We start from the raw sequence: 16,939 nt of genomic DNA on the forward strand, positions 1-16,939 counted from the left end.
CGAATCTTTGAGGCATTGTTCGTGCAATGTTTACATGCAGGTCACGTGGGCGACAAACCAGATCTTTACTTGCAGATGTGGCATTGAGCGCAGTCAAAGTTTTAAACGTACTTGACCTCTGACCCTCATGCTGAAGGACGCTGAGACAAAGAGGGAGACTGTGGGTGTAATGCGAACTACAATAACGATTTGAAAGCAAGGGGTTGCATATTTGTGCTTCGGAATGTGCTTGGTCGATTTTTTTTCCGACAGTTGCATTCATTGTTATTCAGATTTTCTTGTCCTTGTCTGGTGTTCGCCATGGTTCTGTAGCTCTCATCACTCCCCTCCTCTAGTTTCTTATTGACCGGAACACACGTGCAGACAGTCCACTGTGTCGCTAGGTGGCAGATACAAGACTTCAGTACAAGACCGATGCACTGCGTTCACTTCTTGCAGGGAGGAGATGCTTGCGCCCACTAATCGATCTCTTCCATCCTGGTTCATCGTATTCCTCTTCTTGATGATGAAACCATTTTTTGAAAAAAACCCAACATATTCGCCAGGTAAAACTACAGGGGGTCAGTCATCCAAGTGATTACACTAGGAACATTTTGTAGACGAATGGTAGAAGAAAATAACGATTTAAGTAAATGATGATGATGATGAGGAGGAGGAAGAAATATGGAATACAGATGACAACTTTCGTACCTTGTGTGATGTCAAAGAATTTGGGAGGTGGGGTCTGGATTGGAAAGGTGGGGATTGGTGGTGGTTGTGTGTGGGGGGGTAGTGGTGGTAGTGGCGGCAGTTGTTTCTGGACAGTGAACGATCGGCGTTGGGGTCTTCTCGCCGTTGCTGTCCGGGCCACGCATGCGCAGCCGGAACATTTTGATTGGTCAATCACTCAACAGGAAGCCACGGCCGTCAGCGTTCGATGCGGCCTGGTCCGTCAGGTAATAACCTGTTTTTTATTCAATTATCGCCACTTCCGCCTTCCTCCTCTTTTATTATTATTATCATTATTTTTGTTTTTGCTGTGCGCCATATTGCGTTCCTTCTCACCGGGCAGTGGACAACTCGTGTTTTGCTGAGTCGGGTCGCAGTCTTCAGTGGCTCGTCACAGAGAGGGAAGCTGAGGACCAAACTTTGAACTTCTTAAGGTGCACTCACTGTCTGCAGTTCTTAATGTCAGTGTGTGTGTGTGTGTGGACATTGAAATTCCGTGGATTCCTGATCATCCAGTCACAAGTCGAAGGACGAGAAGAAAGTGGGCGCACATACCTCCACACAGCCGTTGTCATCTCAATATGTTTCATTTTGCGTTGTTCAACGATGAATGGGTGGCGTGAAGCGTGAAGCAAATATAGACCCGACAGGAAATGTTGCATGGATTGTGGAGGATGGGTACGAGTGCACTTCTTGCACGGGAAGAGAGTGACACTGATGAGAACATGTGCAGGACAAAGGAACAGTGTGTAGGTGCGAAAGTTCCCAACAGCCTGCTAGCCATCGCACATGTCTGAGAAATAGAAATATCGGCGCGCCGTCGTCGTAAAATTTCTGGAATCTTCTTTTTGAAAGGCTGGCAAGGATAATCATATGCAGCTCCAGAAGTCACGGTAACTGATTGCAAAACGCGGATTAGAGACGGATGTGACAATTGCACAGATAATGGATACAAGAGCCATAGAGGGACAGCAGGTAAGAAGACGACGACACACAACACAAATTTAAATGAGCTAGTAAATCTAAATAATTATAATATTTCGGTTTTTTAAATGAAAATAATAATCGTCCGGGATAAAAAAAAAAGCTTGAATTTTGCTGAATTTGTCATTAGTTATTCAACATGATGTAACTGCGCATGCGTCGAGATTGATCACGTATATAATAAATGTTTTACTAGTAACATCTGTAAAACCAGCGACTTCACAAGAAAAGATTAATACCTCGTGGGCTCTCAGGATTCTCTGGGTGACATAATTATAGACGACGAAAGGTCCAGACTTCTGTAAGAGTTTGCGTTGGATATGAACTGTGGAACCTACTCTGTGAAGTATCGATACTTTTTTTCTTCCCGTTCACCTGGTACTTCTTTTCACTAATAAGTACTTTTATTAAAACAGGTTTCTCATTTCACATTCAAGATAATGACATAGCTACGATATATTACACGATTCTATTGTTGTATCAGATTCACTTACTACGTAGTTGGGGTTTGAATCTCGGAAAGTAGTCTGTCAGACATCCTACCAGATGGCATGTCATCTGTCACATGGATAAAACATTCTAATTTTCTGATGCTGCTCTTTCCCTTTCTTTGTCTTTACCTTTGTATTTCCCATGTATATTCATTTCTAATTGAAGCTCGAATTTCCAATCAAACACACACTCACCAGTTGCCATGACAGCAGTCACCTTACGTCCAATTTGGTCAGCTGCCACCACTCTTCTCCTCTCAACTAAGTTTTCTTCTCACTCTTGTCTTCCAAGGAAGACAGCAACAGAGTCATCATCACGGTATTATAACCTCGTTATGTCGGTGACCAAACGCCTGATGTTGTTCTCTGAAAGGTATTAGAAGGCCGGCGGATGTCCGTATGACTGCTGGTGCGGTAAAGGTGTGAGTGTCGATGTGACGTGCCTACAGATCCGAGGCGGATCTGGTGTGAGCACCGGCCATGCAGTGCCCTTTGCTTGTGACGTAGTGTTTGTGCTGCAGCCTGCAGTGCCGCACGTGTTGCTGCTGCAGCCAGGAGCGTATGAGTCGCAGGCGCTCGCCTTGGTGAGTAAGAGCTTAATAGTTGTTTACCTCTGACTGTTTACTTCTATTGATTTCAACGAAATCGTCGGTCGTCCGTCTTCCTGTCTTTCTTTCATTTACCACTCACAAACCTCTCTCTCCAACTCTCTCATTACAAACACTCATGTCTCGTTCTTTACCTCCTTCACACTTCTTTCGTGGTTTTTGGTTTCGTGTCATGGATACCGAGGGTACGTAGACCTGGCAAAGACCTAACAGTAGCAAAGTGTAGCAATCGTAGTTCAAGTCAACACCAACCGGACACCTGTGCCACTCACGACAAAAACATCAAATGTCGTCGTGATGAGTCTATTAATTATGTAGTCGCATATTCGTTATGCACGGTTAGGTAGATCCTAGGAGACGGCAAGTCAAACACCATTTGAGACCTAACTATAAACATTGTCGTTCTGAATCTTTCCCACTCAAGCTTTCGGGTTGGCAAACAATCACAAATATTTCTCTCTGGCGATAGAGGGAGGTCTCTATGTTTGGTTATTAATAATGTCATCGAATCCATTTGGTAAGGTAACTACTTTCATACTTCTGGGTTTTCGAGAACATAGGCTCAGCTAAATAGGCTCATCATTTGTATTATTTGAAACCCGAAATTTGTAATGGAAACTTTTCAGAACATCAGTATTATTTAAACCCATTTGCCACCAAACTTGCTTTTTCCTTTAAAGATTCAGTCTTCATCCTCTAACCTCTAACACCAAACAGCGTTGAGATGAACATTTCGGTGGTTGCCAAGCAGGCAGTGACTGGTAAATAAGGCGTTTGACATGTTCGACCTGAGTTTCTTTCGGGAAAAAAATGGTCTCGATTAACTGTTGCAATATTCTGTCTGCTGTTGATGCATTGTTTTACCTGAAAACCAATTTCTGATGTGAATGTAATAACAATAATGCAAAACAAGGACAGAATCCTGCAATAACTTCATTAAAAAACGATGTGTTCTCGTCGCCACACTAAATGACTCAGTGATGAAGTCAAACTTACATTAACCCTGTCACTGCTGCCAGGACAACGGCTCACTTGGGCAGACAACTCATACATGGAGTTGTCCCAGAAGATGATAAAACTGGTCAAGCAGCTGCTTTTCCGATCTCAATTTAACTTCACCTGTTTACAAAGGATGACACAGCAGTTTACCATGAAAACAATCACAGTTAAGTGATGACGTAGTAATATCAGTGTGGTTCCGGTGCTGCTTTTCACGTTTGGCTGAATTAATGGATTTTGGATGGTGTCCGTCTGGATTTCTTTTTTACTTCGCCTTCTGGTCGGCCATATTTTGTCCAAGGAACAGGTCTGCGTATTGACGTAAGTTTCTCTGTACGGTGACGTCAGTAATTATGATGTCAATTTGCTTGATGGTGACATCAGTACGTAATTATGATGACGTCATTTGCTTGATGGTGACATCATTTCCTATATTGTGATGTCATATTGTAGCCGACCTGGTTTACTGTATTCCGATGTTGATCCACCGTCCCACCCCAGAACTCATTGCTGTAAATGTTTCAGAACCTCTTCCGGTTTCCATTGAAGCACCCCGGGTTAACGGGTTTTATTAAAAAAATTTGTTACATGCCGTAGCATGACCGACACATCGTCTTGAACGTCTGTCCGACATTGAATAGTGTGTTCAGCTGTAGCTCAGTGCCGTGTTCAGTCCTGTACCCCGGGTGTCTAAACGTGTTTCATCTTACCACTCGCCCGAAGTCTCGTTTCGTCGGCGGAACGCTGTGGCCCTGGCCTTCCGGCAGTGAAAAGGTTAAAGTGGCTCCCGCTCGCTGCCGCGTGCATAGCTCTGACGTCACGTGATGTGTTGGACTTCATTTCCGCCGTGGGGCTGTGTTGCGCCCCTTTACTCCCCCTCCCCACGCTCGTGCGTGCAGCAGACCGCTGGGGGCGTGCAGACAGACCGACAGACCGCGAAATACTGACGGAAGAGTTTTTTGGGTGAGCGTGTGGCGGCGGGATGTACAACAGACCACGTGACTACTGTGGACGATGACTGTCACCAGCTGGGCGGACTCTTTCTTTACTCCATTAGTATGTTACACATTTGTGTACAGTACCAGATTTTGTGTTTATTCCTGTACGTCTGTGCTATTAATCATAATAATATCCATAATTTATGTCTGAGTGGATCAGCAACGGTATAGACAGTAAGCAAGGGGAGCTCTTTGTCGATAATAGTTACGAAAGCAATTTTTTCAGAAATGTTATTTAGGAAAAAAGTATTTTGCCCTGGAAATGCCCCTACAAATGTCGTTCGTGGCATAATTTCTGTGGTATGGAAAATTTTCCTTTGAAATGACACATGCTACAACCACGCTGTTGTCTGGTGAACTCGCTAGAAATTACTTTTACCACATCTCCTTTGTTGTCTGGAGAATTTCCGTTCAAAAGGGACAACCTACAAAGGGCGGAGAGCGAGCAGCCACATCCACTCTACTGTCGACTGCCAAATTATTTCATTTCCACTACTTTCAGAAGTCCAGGGCATGAAAGTACTGTAGGTCACTAGGCCGGTCTAGTCATTCACTGACAGCAACAATGAACCCGTTTATATCAGATATTCTCCATACACCTTGTAGAGAGAGAGAGGGAGGTAAACAGTGTTTAAGGAAGTATATTGTAAACAACACAAAATCCACATGCAGTCTTCTCACCCCAAGAGCATACACACACCCGTACACATACACATACACACCTCACTACCCCTTCTCTCTGACAAGGAGAAAGAGTGAGATTGTGTTCATGTGTTCGTGTGCGTGTTTCTTCACCACCCAAAGCTGACTTTACATTCCTTTACAACAACAAACACCCTTGACTCTCATGGCGGGAGGGTTTTGTTAGGGTACATACACACAGAAAAAGGGTACAATACACGAGATACTGGGTGAAGGACGGGCTAGGGTGTCATGAAAGTACAAGAAGCTTTTCACCTGTCGCTGTGCACCGGAGTGTAACGACCAGGTGATCTCTTCCCGACCAGAAACTACAAGACGTTGCTAATGTTTACTGCAAAACAAGTGTTGTACCCGTCCTTCTGTCCGTTCTGTCGGCGTGTTCCGGGTACGACAACAAATGAAATGATTTGCTGGTTGACTGAAGTGTGGATTGAGAGTCCGTGTGACTGAATAAAATGATGAATTCCCGGTCACTCCAGTCTTTTAGAGACGCCAAACACTACAGTTTATTGTAGAAAATGTTCTTCGCTCACTTGTTCTCTCCTATATATTTATATTTTCTTTCTTGTCCCCTCTACTCACATCAACAGACGGTGTATCTGTAAAACATTTCTTTAACTTCTATGTTCTATCTCTCGTGTCCCGAGACGGGATCTGAATCCTGGACCTTTCGGTCATCACTGCAGTCTTACTGCTATGTTACCGGACCGCTTCCTAGAGTCAGGGACGGACAAGTCGCCCACTGACGGATTGAGTGTGGGACTAAAGACGATTGTCTCTTGTGGGACTGACTTCGTCACGCGTCGCTGAACTCACCTGTCCTGCCGTCTGCCTGTTGCTGTCTGTGTCATCTGGCCCCGTATGCATGTAGACCGGAGAAGGGGTCTAATCGGTAATAACGCTCATCCGGGTGGATAGGAGCGAAAAATTCGTATGCACGAGAGCCCGGAGAAGCTGTCCGGTCTGGCTTCTCGCGTATAAAGTTATCGGCGGTCCCGGGGCTGTGTAACTCGCTATCCGGGCGGAAAAATGGCGGCCTTCACTGTGTTTACTAGCAACAACGTCGATTGTCGAGACGAAATCGGTGTTTGGTGACAGATCGCACCCGTTTGAAGTGTTGGATGAATTAAAAACTGTATTGCAAACTTCATTTTTAGACGAGAGAACATTCTAGCGATGACCGCTGTAGTGGCATGCGAAGATCGCTGTCACAGTCGGCAAGGCACACTAACATCGTCACTACAAGTGCTTCATCACTTTACGATATTTTGCCACAATATCAAACTTTCAAGAAGTGTATGGAGAATTCACTGATGTAGACAAATCGACTGTTATTAGTACTGGTGGGAGAATCACCAATGGTTTGCATCGGCGAGCCCCTAAAGGAATTTCATTACCTGGATCAAGGTTGTGCTGAAAAGACAAAGACATGCAGACACATCGGGCCTGTGAATGTCTTAATACTTGGATTTAATCGACAGCAACTTGATTTCAGACTCCAATGAAAAATAAAGTAAACTTATCCATAAATATTAATACTTGAATTTGTAAGGCGCTGTGTAAATGTTTGCTGAATGCACCACACATGAAGTATTGCAAAACAAACCTACAGTACAAAACATGTGTACAAGAAACATGTAGACAAAATGAAACCCTAGAAATGAAAGGCTCTACATACTTTGTAATTTCATTATCTATTCAACTCTAATCAACAAATAAACAGACCCTTATTAGATGAGCTAAGTTTGTTTACTTAGGACGGTAATCTAGAAGAATTAAGTGTGTGGAGGCGGGAGGTTTACATATTTATATATCAGTAAATATGAGTATATGCATGTGTGGATGTGGGTAGTATATCTATAAGCAAATATATGTATGTGGGGAGATTTACATATATAAGCAGATGTGTGTGTTGGGGAGGCATTAAAATATATTATAGATATGTAGGGAGAGGGGGATTATATATATATATGCAATATGAGTGCGTAGGGTGTGTGTGTGTGTCAGGGGGTATTTTATATATGCAGATATATTATATAAAGCAGATATAGAGACTATGTGTGCCAGGGTTATAAATAAGCAAATATGAGGCTGTTTGTGTGTGTGCGTAGTTGGATTATATATATGCAATATGAGTGAGTAGGTGTGTGTGGGTGGTGTATATATATATAAGCAGATATGAGGCTGTGTGGGGTGGGACTACACCTGCATACATAAGCAGAAACAAGTGTGTATGAGTGGAGGGGAATTATATTTATATATGCTAATATGAGTGAGTAGGGGGAATGTGTCGGGGGGATATTTTATGTAGATGCAGATACATGTGTCTGTGGATTATATACATATGTATATAGGCAGACATGAGTATGTGTGTGTGTTGGGGGGATATATATATATAAGCAGATGTGTGCGTGTGGATGTTTACGTATATATATACATAAGCAGACATGAGACTGTGTGTAGCAGGATTATTTTTAAATATACAGTGGAACCTCGGTTAACGAACTTAATCCGTTCTGGAAAGCTGTTCGTTATCCGAAATGTTCGTTATCCGAAACAATTTTTTCCATAAGAAATAAAGGAAATAGATTTAATTGGTTCCCAGCCCCTGTTGACTCGCTAATATTTGAAAATTTGAAAGTTACAGGCTATATAGGTATTTGTTTTAATGAGAACAGCTATAATGCAATATAAATGGAGTTAAATAAACATCAAAACATTAACGAAAGCATTTAAAAATCAGAAAACTTTCCGTTTTGACGGCGTGGTGGAAGCAAGGGTGGGGAGGAAGGGGTGGAATTACTGCTTTGATTCCCCCTCGATGAGCACACGTGACATTGTAAAATCGAGGGTGACTTCCCTTTTCTGTAGCTTTGAGGTTAAAGGAAAAAAACTTGTCCAGTGTCTGTTCCTTCTGACTTTTTTGTAAAACTCTTCAGCAATACGACATCACATATCCGACAGACGCATGCCACCTTCATACTTTGAAATCATTTCCTTTTTCAATTTATTTGTTGGCCGCTTCCTTGTCATTACCTCACTACTATTAATTGCTCTTAATCTAAAAAAAAATAAAAATCACTAAATAAGAAGGATGCGCACAGATAAGGAACGACCGATCGTAACTTTGTCTCGAGCGCGAATGATGAAATGCTGGTCGGTCACGTGAGGTTCACGTGGCTGTTCGTTATCCGAAATTTTGTTCGCTATCCGAGACAAACTTTTAACGAAATTTTTGTTCGTTAACCGAAATATTCGCTATCCGAGGCGTTCGCTAACCGAGGTTCCACTGTATATACACGTATGAGTAAGTAGGTGTGTGTGTCAGGAGGTATTAGATAAATATATATGTGCAGATATGAGTAAGTGTGTAAAGGAGGTTACATGTATATATATAAAAGCAGAGATGAGTGTATGTGCATGGGGGGTTTACATCTATGTATATAAGCAGATATAAGGCTGTGTGTGTGGGTGGGTGGGGGTTACACATGTATGCATAAGCAAATGTGTGTGCGTTATATACTGATATGAGTAGGTGTGTGTGTCGGGGAGGTTTATATATATGTGTGTGTGTGTGCATGTGGCTTGTGTATATATAAGCCTCAGTGAGTAAATGTGTAAGGGGGGGATTTTAGATATGTATGCAGATATAAGTAAGAATGTATGTGTATATATCTGTGTTTAGGTAAGAATGAAATGGAGGGGCAGAAACATTCCCTCCAAAACTTTTTGCTTGTGTACATGTGTTTATATACTTTGATTTATTTGATTACACATGCTGTGATGCAATTTGCATTAAAGGGCTAGATTGCTAGAAGAAGGAAAGAACAAGTGAGTGAGGCAAAAAATTAGCTTTTAATGTATTAACTGTTACAAACTGACCAGTGAATGTGTGTAAGTGTGAGGGATATTGCATGTAAGATATATAGTAATGCGTGTGAATATCTCTATAGACCCTTGAAAGGGTGAAAAAAATAAAGATTCTTGAATCATAAGCTTCACAAACTGATGACACTCTGAAAAACATGAACTAAGTGCACTGGTGAAGATGTAAGGAATGAACCAAGTCAAAAAGTGCTAGATTACACAAATTGTTTCTTCAAGAATTCTTAAAGTAAAAGGTTATAAAATCAAATGCCCACAAATACAAGCACTGGTTAAACATGACAAATGATGTGCTTGTCTGCCCATGATAGGAACAGCTTGAACAAAATTACCCATGTTAGTTATAAGATCATTGGTGTCAAGCAGAAGAATTTGGGTTTTTGTTGCAATTAGTAAATTGCAGGAAATTGGTATTTACTCAATATCTGAACATGTCGGTGCAGAACTTGTTTTATTAAATTGAGGCAAACCTAATGCTATTCCATAAGTGCAGAAGCAATAAATATATATATACACAAAATCATTTCCTTTATCATTTCAACTGCTGAATACTAAGTGAAAGGTGAGTGAGTGTGAAGGGTATGGTCCTAGAATAGATGCATATATTCCTAGAATAGATGTAGGAAACTAGGATTTTTTTTATGAAGCCATTCATTTTTTTTATGATGTACCACTTTGTTTTGTAACTGAGCACTTGCTTTGTAACTTAGCAGACTTAAAGTTAACCTCTGGTATTTCTAATGGTTGTCATTGGTCAATGACATAAACTACAATGTTGCCCTCTCTAAATGCCACTCTGTGTGTTTAGCATGTGTGTAGACACTTTGTAAATGCAATGAACTCCTCTATCGATGTGTGTATACTAAATAGTCACTTGCTTTCAACTGTTAAATTATACATCATCTTGATTATCTGTGTAATAATGTAACGAATTAAACACAACCTTTGACTAAACACAGGCTATATATTGTCAATATTTACATTTCAAGGCTTAAGGCTCTTCATTTGTCTTTGCACTCAGGGCACTTCTAGTGCCAACCCACATGCAGGTATTCACCTTTTGCATGTTGACTCCTCATGAATTTTTTTTTTTAGGTTATGACTGTGACTGTGATTACCAAATAAAACAGGATGCTTGAGGGAGATTTCTACAAGCAATGGCGGAACGCCTTGCCCATATGTTTATTTCTTGAACATTTTAAACTTTTGCACATGTAATATAGTCACAAGATACAACTCCCTTTGGTAGTTGACATCCCGTCTACTCTCTGACAAATCCTTTCACCAGCCCCTTTGTTTATTTTCTTACTTTTTTTGTCTCCGCTAGTAACCACGCAAACACACCAAGGTGAGAGATCGCTGCCTCACACTCTGAGTCACTTGACTCACTACAACAGGGTCAAATACCTAACATTTAGACAATGACTTGCTAATTAAGTAGGTGGGACCTCAAAGACGACAGTTCGATGTAAGGAAAGAACGAGGTGACGATAGGAAGTAGTTAGCCTCCTTCACCTCCACTGACAACCACCGGGTTTTCCCGCAGCCAGGCCCGGAGAGCTAGTTGAGGGCGAGTAGCGCTTCGTGCATGCGGAATCCGGAGAGACCGTAATCGGGAGTAGGTCCCGACTAGCTTTCCGGGACTAGCAGCTACTTGGAATTATCCTCAGTCGATTTTCATGCATACGGGGCCTGTTCTCATCGCCTGTCTACCACAGCTCAGGTCGCCGACCAGTCCCCAGTTTTACCTCACCTCCCTCTCTTCTTTTTATCATCGAAAACCTGAAGAGGTTATCGCTGTTCATCAGGTGGCGTCACCTGCCTCAGGGCACACTTCTGCTTATTTTCTCATCGCCTTTCAGAGACAGAGAGACAGAGACAGAGAGCTGCTCAGTAGGTTAAGTTGCCGGAGACGTGAATCATTAACACTTTATTGTCCTTCTATTGCTTGCAGTCTAAAATTCGAGTTTGTTAAATAAACAACAACATCCCAATGCTCCCTGACCACACTGCTGTGTTGTTATATACAGTAACTTGTGAATCTCAAATCCGGAAAATTTATAACATCACGACAATAATTCCAAGATTTATTTTATCTGTTTGTGCGCGTGTGTATGTATGTGTGTTGATCGAGATACAGGCCCTTGTACAAGTGTATGCCATTTAGAACACGGATTTGATGTTTATTGTCACGTATTAAATGATATACATAAACTCTATCACATCATCAAAGATAAAACGAAGCACAAACACTGACTTGAAGATAGCATGTCTAGCTACTTGATAGGAAGAAAGACGAAGTAAGTATGGCCGTCGTCATAACGACCGTAATCTCAATACAACCCTCGTGTTAACACACCTTCATTGTCACAGGTAGCGATACATCACATTTGCCTACGGGGATGCTTCAGACTCCCTGTGTACCTGAAGTGAACGCGTATTTATAACATTACTCATAAGCTTTGCTCCTTTGAACTTTATGAGCAGTGTACGTGTAACTGATCGCCTCCCTTGAGCGCAGACACACACACACACACGAACACACACACGAACACACACACACGAACACATGCAAATCGAATTTTACTTACACTCGTAGGACTTCTCACTATGATGGGCTTTGTACCTTTAAACTGGTGCCGAGACGAAAAAGCAAGCACCTTGAGGGAGGGAACCTATAGGGAGGGGGACTTACAAAGTGTCACGTGATTTGTTTTATGCCGCTGTAAGCAGATTGCGTGTCGTATGTGTGATGATGAACATCTTTCCAGCTTTGATGACCAGAGGCTAGTATCGGGAAACTCTTGCCGCGGTACTTCCTATTTACTGAGGTCATTGAGTTCATTGCAGGACCTTGTCGTCTGTTATCTATGGATGCTTATGTCAGTGCACGGCTTGCGCCGGGTGCTACTAATTGACTTGCCACGTCAGGTGGAAACAGAATGTTAACCAGAGACACAACCTGGTTCAAGTGGTTTTTGGTTTTTTTTTTCCATTTTAATGTCGTACCCATATTTACATTATATTTTTTAAAAAAAAGTACAGTCAGGCTTAACTTCTTATCAATTACCCTCACTATGGCCTGGCAATAAATAAATAAAGATGTGACTGGCAAGGAGGTGACAGGTGTTTTGGAAATATCACCTTTTGTAAGTCAACGAGTTCAAAGAAATTAGCTTCACCGTCTTGGACTGGAAATGATTTGGTGACTCGCTTCTCTACCTGCAGAACCTTAAGGGGGCAAAGGTCGACAGTTTTGCCACCCGCCGCTCCTGGCGTCGATTTACTTTGCACTCAGGTGTGCGTCAGGCCTGGCAGGCGATCTTTCTCTCTCTCTCGTCGGGGGGCTGCACCCGGGGTGATGAGTGATAGACTCCAAGACGATCGAGAACACGAAGCCAGTTTTCTTGTGCATTTCCTGGCGAGCTGGAGCAGGTAGAGGTGATGTTCTCGCGAGGCTTGGCGGACACCTGCACCCGTTTCTTTTAGCGCCTAAACTTGACCCGGTTGGGAGGGCGCGGGGCAGGTGGGCTGCGAACCTCACTCGTCCCCATGCCTGCGCACAGCCCGCTACACCTGTGATTGTTACCTGCGCCGTAGAATCGCCATGCGTCGTGGACCGCTGATGGTGTCGTCTACTGCTGCTCAGTCATCCGGCTTGTCGTAACCGATGTGTGGTGTCTCCACCCGCGGAGAGAAAGAATACAGTTCATGGATGAGGTAAGTCCTGAGGCCAGCCTGTGTGTATGAAATGTTTGTGTTTTCTGTGGTCATAGGAGCAATCGTCTGCGCTATCAAACCTTATCCCGGTTAACCTGATAGAGTCTACAATGTCGTACCACTCCCATGTACCTGTTCAGAAGAGGGTTTGACACGGTTAACCCTTCCACAGGTGTCGCTTAGATGTCTCAGTCCTCACGTTCTGGAAACTGTGCTTCATGTCTGGCGGCCACTGAATGAATGTAAATAAATCATAATATTCAATGCTCAGATCATTTTGTAAAACTATACCACATGACATGACAATACACACTAGCTAGCACAAACACACAGAGAACACCTGCATCCTCTCCTCATCCAGTGACATATACACGATCGTATTTTAAGAAAAAAAAACTGTTGTCTTCATTCTTTGCCGACAATTTTCAGGTGATGACATGTAATATACACAAAGTGAGATCTGTTATAACAATAGGAGGAATGAGACAAGGGTCATTCGACAAAGGAACCAAAACTTCAGTGTTGAAGGCAAGAAAATTCTGGCGATTCGAACTTTATTGTGACATGATGAAAACAAAAGTCACACACACTATTGTCATCACATTCACTACACATGGAAGGACACTACTCTTTATCTCGCATATGACCTCTGACATGGAAACGGTTGTCTAATAGTTCCGTTACTTCGTGTTGTTGTTGCTATTGTCATTGGTGATGACAGTCGTGGTGGTTGTTGTTGACTCTGCTGTGGCTGTTGCCGAGGGCGAGGACTGATGATTCCTCCAAAGACTGAGTTCAACCTTCACTCGTTCTCGCGCTGTGCGTGTTACTTGGAATTTCCGCTCATTGTTTGTTTGTTTGTTTTACTCGTGGCTAATGAATGATTTCAAGGCTTGACACCTTTGTTCCCCGCCCTCTCTCTCTCCCCGTCACCTATTTCCCACTCTCTACCCCAAGCACATGTTGACACACTGATAAGGCACTGAATATTAATTTGTCACGCTCCAACATTGTGTAGTGTGCAAACAAAGAATTTTTCTGAGTTCATGCGACCCAGGCCTTGAGAAGACATTCTGTCCCCTGACTGTGGACACAGGGATAGCGAAACCCGCAAACACTGGCATTGCAAGATTGACGACCTGTGGTAGCAGCCATAATATGGGGTATACATCAACCCGGTGTTTGGCCACAGGTCTGTGCCGGGTGCCTGAGTTCCCAGGCAAGGGCAGCAAGTCGCGGCGGACACAACACTGGAGTTGTCCTCCCCTGAATGGGGTCTTTGGTGAATGTAACAGTGACTGTCCTCCGTTCGAACTTACATGCATTGGCTTTCTTTGCAGGTGGTGATGAATTATAATCGTCGATACATATCTATGTAAACCTACCTATACTCAGGTAGCCAGGTGAATAGACGCTTTTGTTGCTACCTGCCAACGTCGGAAAGAGAGAGAGTGTGTATGTATACATTATATATATATGAGAACAAGGGCTGACCACGCGTAAATGGTGACACCTGAGAATGCTTTTAGTATAAATAGGTTTTTCTTACCTGACAAAAGAGTGTACCACAGGGGAACACCTGAAATGCTTAAAGTATTTGAGGTCTGTTGTAAGCTGGCAAGGAAGAAGTCTGTCTGTCTGTCTGTCTGTCTGTCTGTCTGTCTGTTTTCGTCAGTCTTGCCTTAACGAACATTGATATTTCTAGGAATATATATCTTGGCAATATTTCACTAGAGTCAGAATAAATCTGAAGAGGACCCTGAGGTCACAAGTGAAGAATTTATAATTTAACAACCTTCAGGACACTCAAAGGTAATATGTGTGCTGTACAGTTAGAGTACCCGGATCGGGCGGGCAAGCACTAAATGTTTACCTGGAGAGTAAAGTGGATTTAAAAGCTATCACTGGATGGTCTTCTTGAGTTCATCAAGTGTAAAAGGAAAAGCTGAGATGTGGAACTCGAGTGCACAGCTGTACATGTGTTTCAATCTGTATTTTTATATGGCTGTGGTTGAGTGGTCTAATGTTCTTCAGTTCGAGTTGCGTGGCTTGGAAGAGGTTTGAACTAGTGAACACGCGGAAGGAGTCTTCAGCTGGAGTGGTAAACCGGACCTACTACAGCAAAGCTGGACTCATAACCTCACAGATATTGTAAAATAAAACAGCCATCTGCAGACCAGTTTGGACTAAGCTCAAATGTATCTTGTCTACAATCTCTCAAACTAATTGTGTCAACGTGTGCGCCAGGCTTTAGAAGGTGGATGTCGAATGTTCGTTGTAAGCCTGTTGATGGCGGATGTTGCAATAGCTGTTTTGGACTCCATGCTATGAATGCTAACATCAGATTTTTTGCAGCGTTGAATACCTCAGGCGATGAAATATTCACATCTGATAAATGGCTGTGACATCACCAACGGGAACGACAGAGCAAAGGCTTCAACGTGCGAATCGCATTTTTAAAAAGCTGGTGCAAATGTTCGAAGCTACAAGAGGACAGCAAAGTCTAATTCTCTTTTTAGTACTTAACAGTAAACTGAAATAGGTTTATAAATATTAAACGGATCTTATTTAAATATTTTAAAAGTGAGACAAAGTACATATTTGTGTTAATCCTCACTGCGACACAGGGGTGTACATTGTACATGGATACATTATGTTGCCAAGGCCGCACCCGCTGAAAGATCTCGGATCGTATGTCAATTAGGCAGGGTGAGAGGTCACGACTTTGAATTTCTGATCGTGGTGAGGTTTGTGAACGTGTATCTCAACTCGAGAACACAAAAGGGTATTCATCCACCTTTGGGAAAATAATCTCTTGCATAAGCCTTAAAGTGATGCCACACGTGCTTTGGCAAGCACTGGTTTCCTGAAACAGTTTCTGAAACTGTTTTTCGTCCACAGTGTGGCAGCACCATTACCCAGTCGTTAGAACAGCAACGATGCTGGTTTCACACTGACGCGATTTCACGCCTTGGCGCGATTTCACACTGCTCTGCGAGTCCTATATGGGATGCAATTTCACACTTCGCCACTTTTTCACACTGTGATCACGATTTCACACAACCACGCGACGTCACACTGTGGTGAAGCTTTGCTGATGTTGTTGGGTCCGCCTTCCCTCCTCACATCGACGCGTGTTCTCTGAGACTCGAACCCTTCGAGCGTTTACTGAGCGTTGGCTGTATTCCCGCCTAGAGGCACGGAGTATAATTGTGTGATGCAGAACCTATGAACTTTCAGAGAACCATGCACAACGTCAGGGGCAGCAAAACAGCAGATAAGCACTCGACAAACGCATGCACCCACGTGCAGAGGTAAAGTGCACGGGTGCATGTAACCGCCGCTATCAACGTTAAACGACGCTGCTCGCACTCTGCTTGTTTTGTATTTCACGTCTAGCAACGACAAAATGGGGATGTAGAAAATATCTTCTTTATCTATATATATATATAAAGTCATTCTTTTGCAATTGATGGACGTTGAAAACACCAGCAGTAGACGTAACCGAATTCACCTCGTTATGCTGTGGTTTTAACAGGTCGCCCAGTTCCCCATTAATCAGCCCATTGTCTACCGGGGTCACCAGCGTTTTTGTTGTTGTTGTTGTTGTGTTGTTGTCATTATTTAAAAAGAGATATACAAATAACAGGCCTGTCCGCGCCTGCTCGCTCCGGTGACCACCAGGTTGCCGGCAGATCCAGGAAGAGCATCGTTACTCTTGGTGATTTCCCCCGACGACCTAGACCTGAGATTGCCATAGCAACGAAGATACCCCTGAATCCCACGTACAGTCCGATATCGAACGGTGCCAGCCTCCTCCTCCAGCACGGAGCAACTCGATGCA

At 43.0% G+C, this 16,939-nt stretch overlaps 1 protein-coding gene across 6 annotated transcripts in view; it reads left to right on the plus strand.

Annotated features, from left to right (window-relative positions):
* LOC112565388 (1-phosphatidylinositol 4,5-bisphosphate phosphodiesterase epsilon-1-like) overlaps positions 1–16,939 on the plus strand; it is an 85,699-nt gene that overhangs the window by 5,412 nt on the left and 63,348 nt on the right. The window contains exon 1 of one of the 6 annotated variants that reach the window (XM_025240821.1): positions 2,501–2,767. The exons of 4 other annotated variants lie outside the window; for them this stretch is intronic. Coding sequence is in view for 1 of the 2 variants with exons in the window: in XM_025240818.1 (XP_025096603.1) it covers positions 13,087–13,095 (9 nt within the window). In the remaining variant the exon portion in view is untranslated. Of the gene's footprint in view, positions 1–2,500; positions 2,768–12,651; positions 13,096–16,939 lie in introns of those variants that run through there. One more of the 6 variants, XM_025240818.1, reaches the window with a different exon arrangement.

Source organism: Pomacea canaliculata, linkage group LG5, assembly GCF_003073045.1.
Source record: "Pomacea canaliculata isolate SZHN2017 linkage group LG5, ASM307304v1, whole genome shotgun sequence".
Taxonomy (NCBI): domain Eukaryota; kingdom Metazoa; phylum Mollusca; class Gastropoda; order Architaenioglossa; family Ampullariidae; genus Pomacea; species Pomacea canaliculata.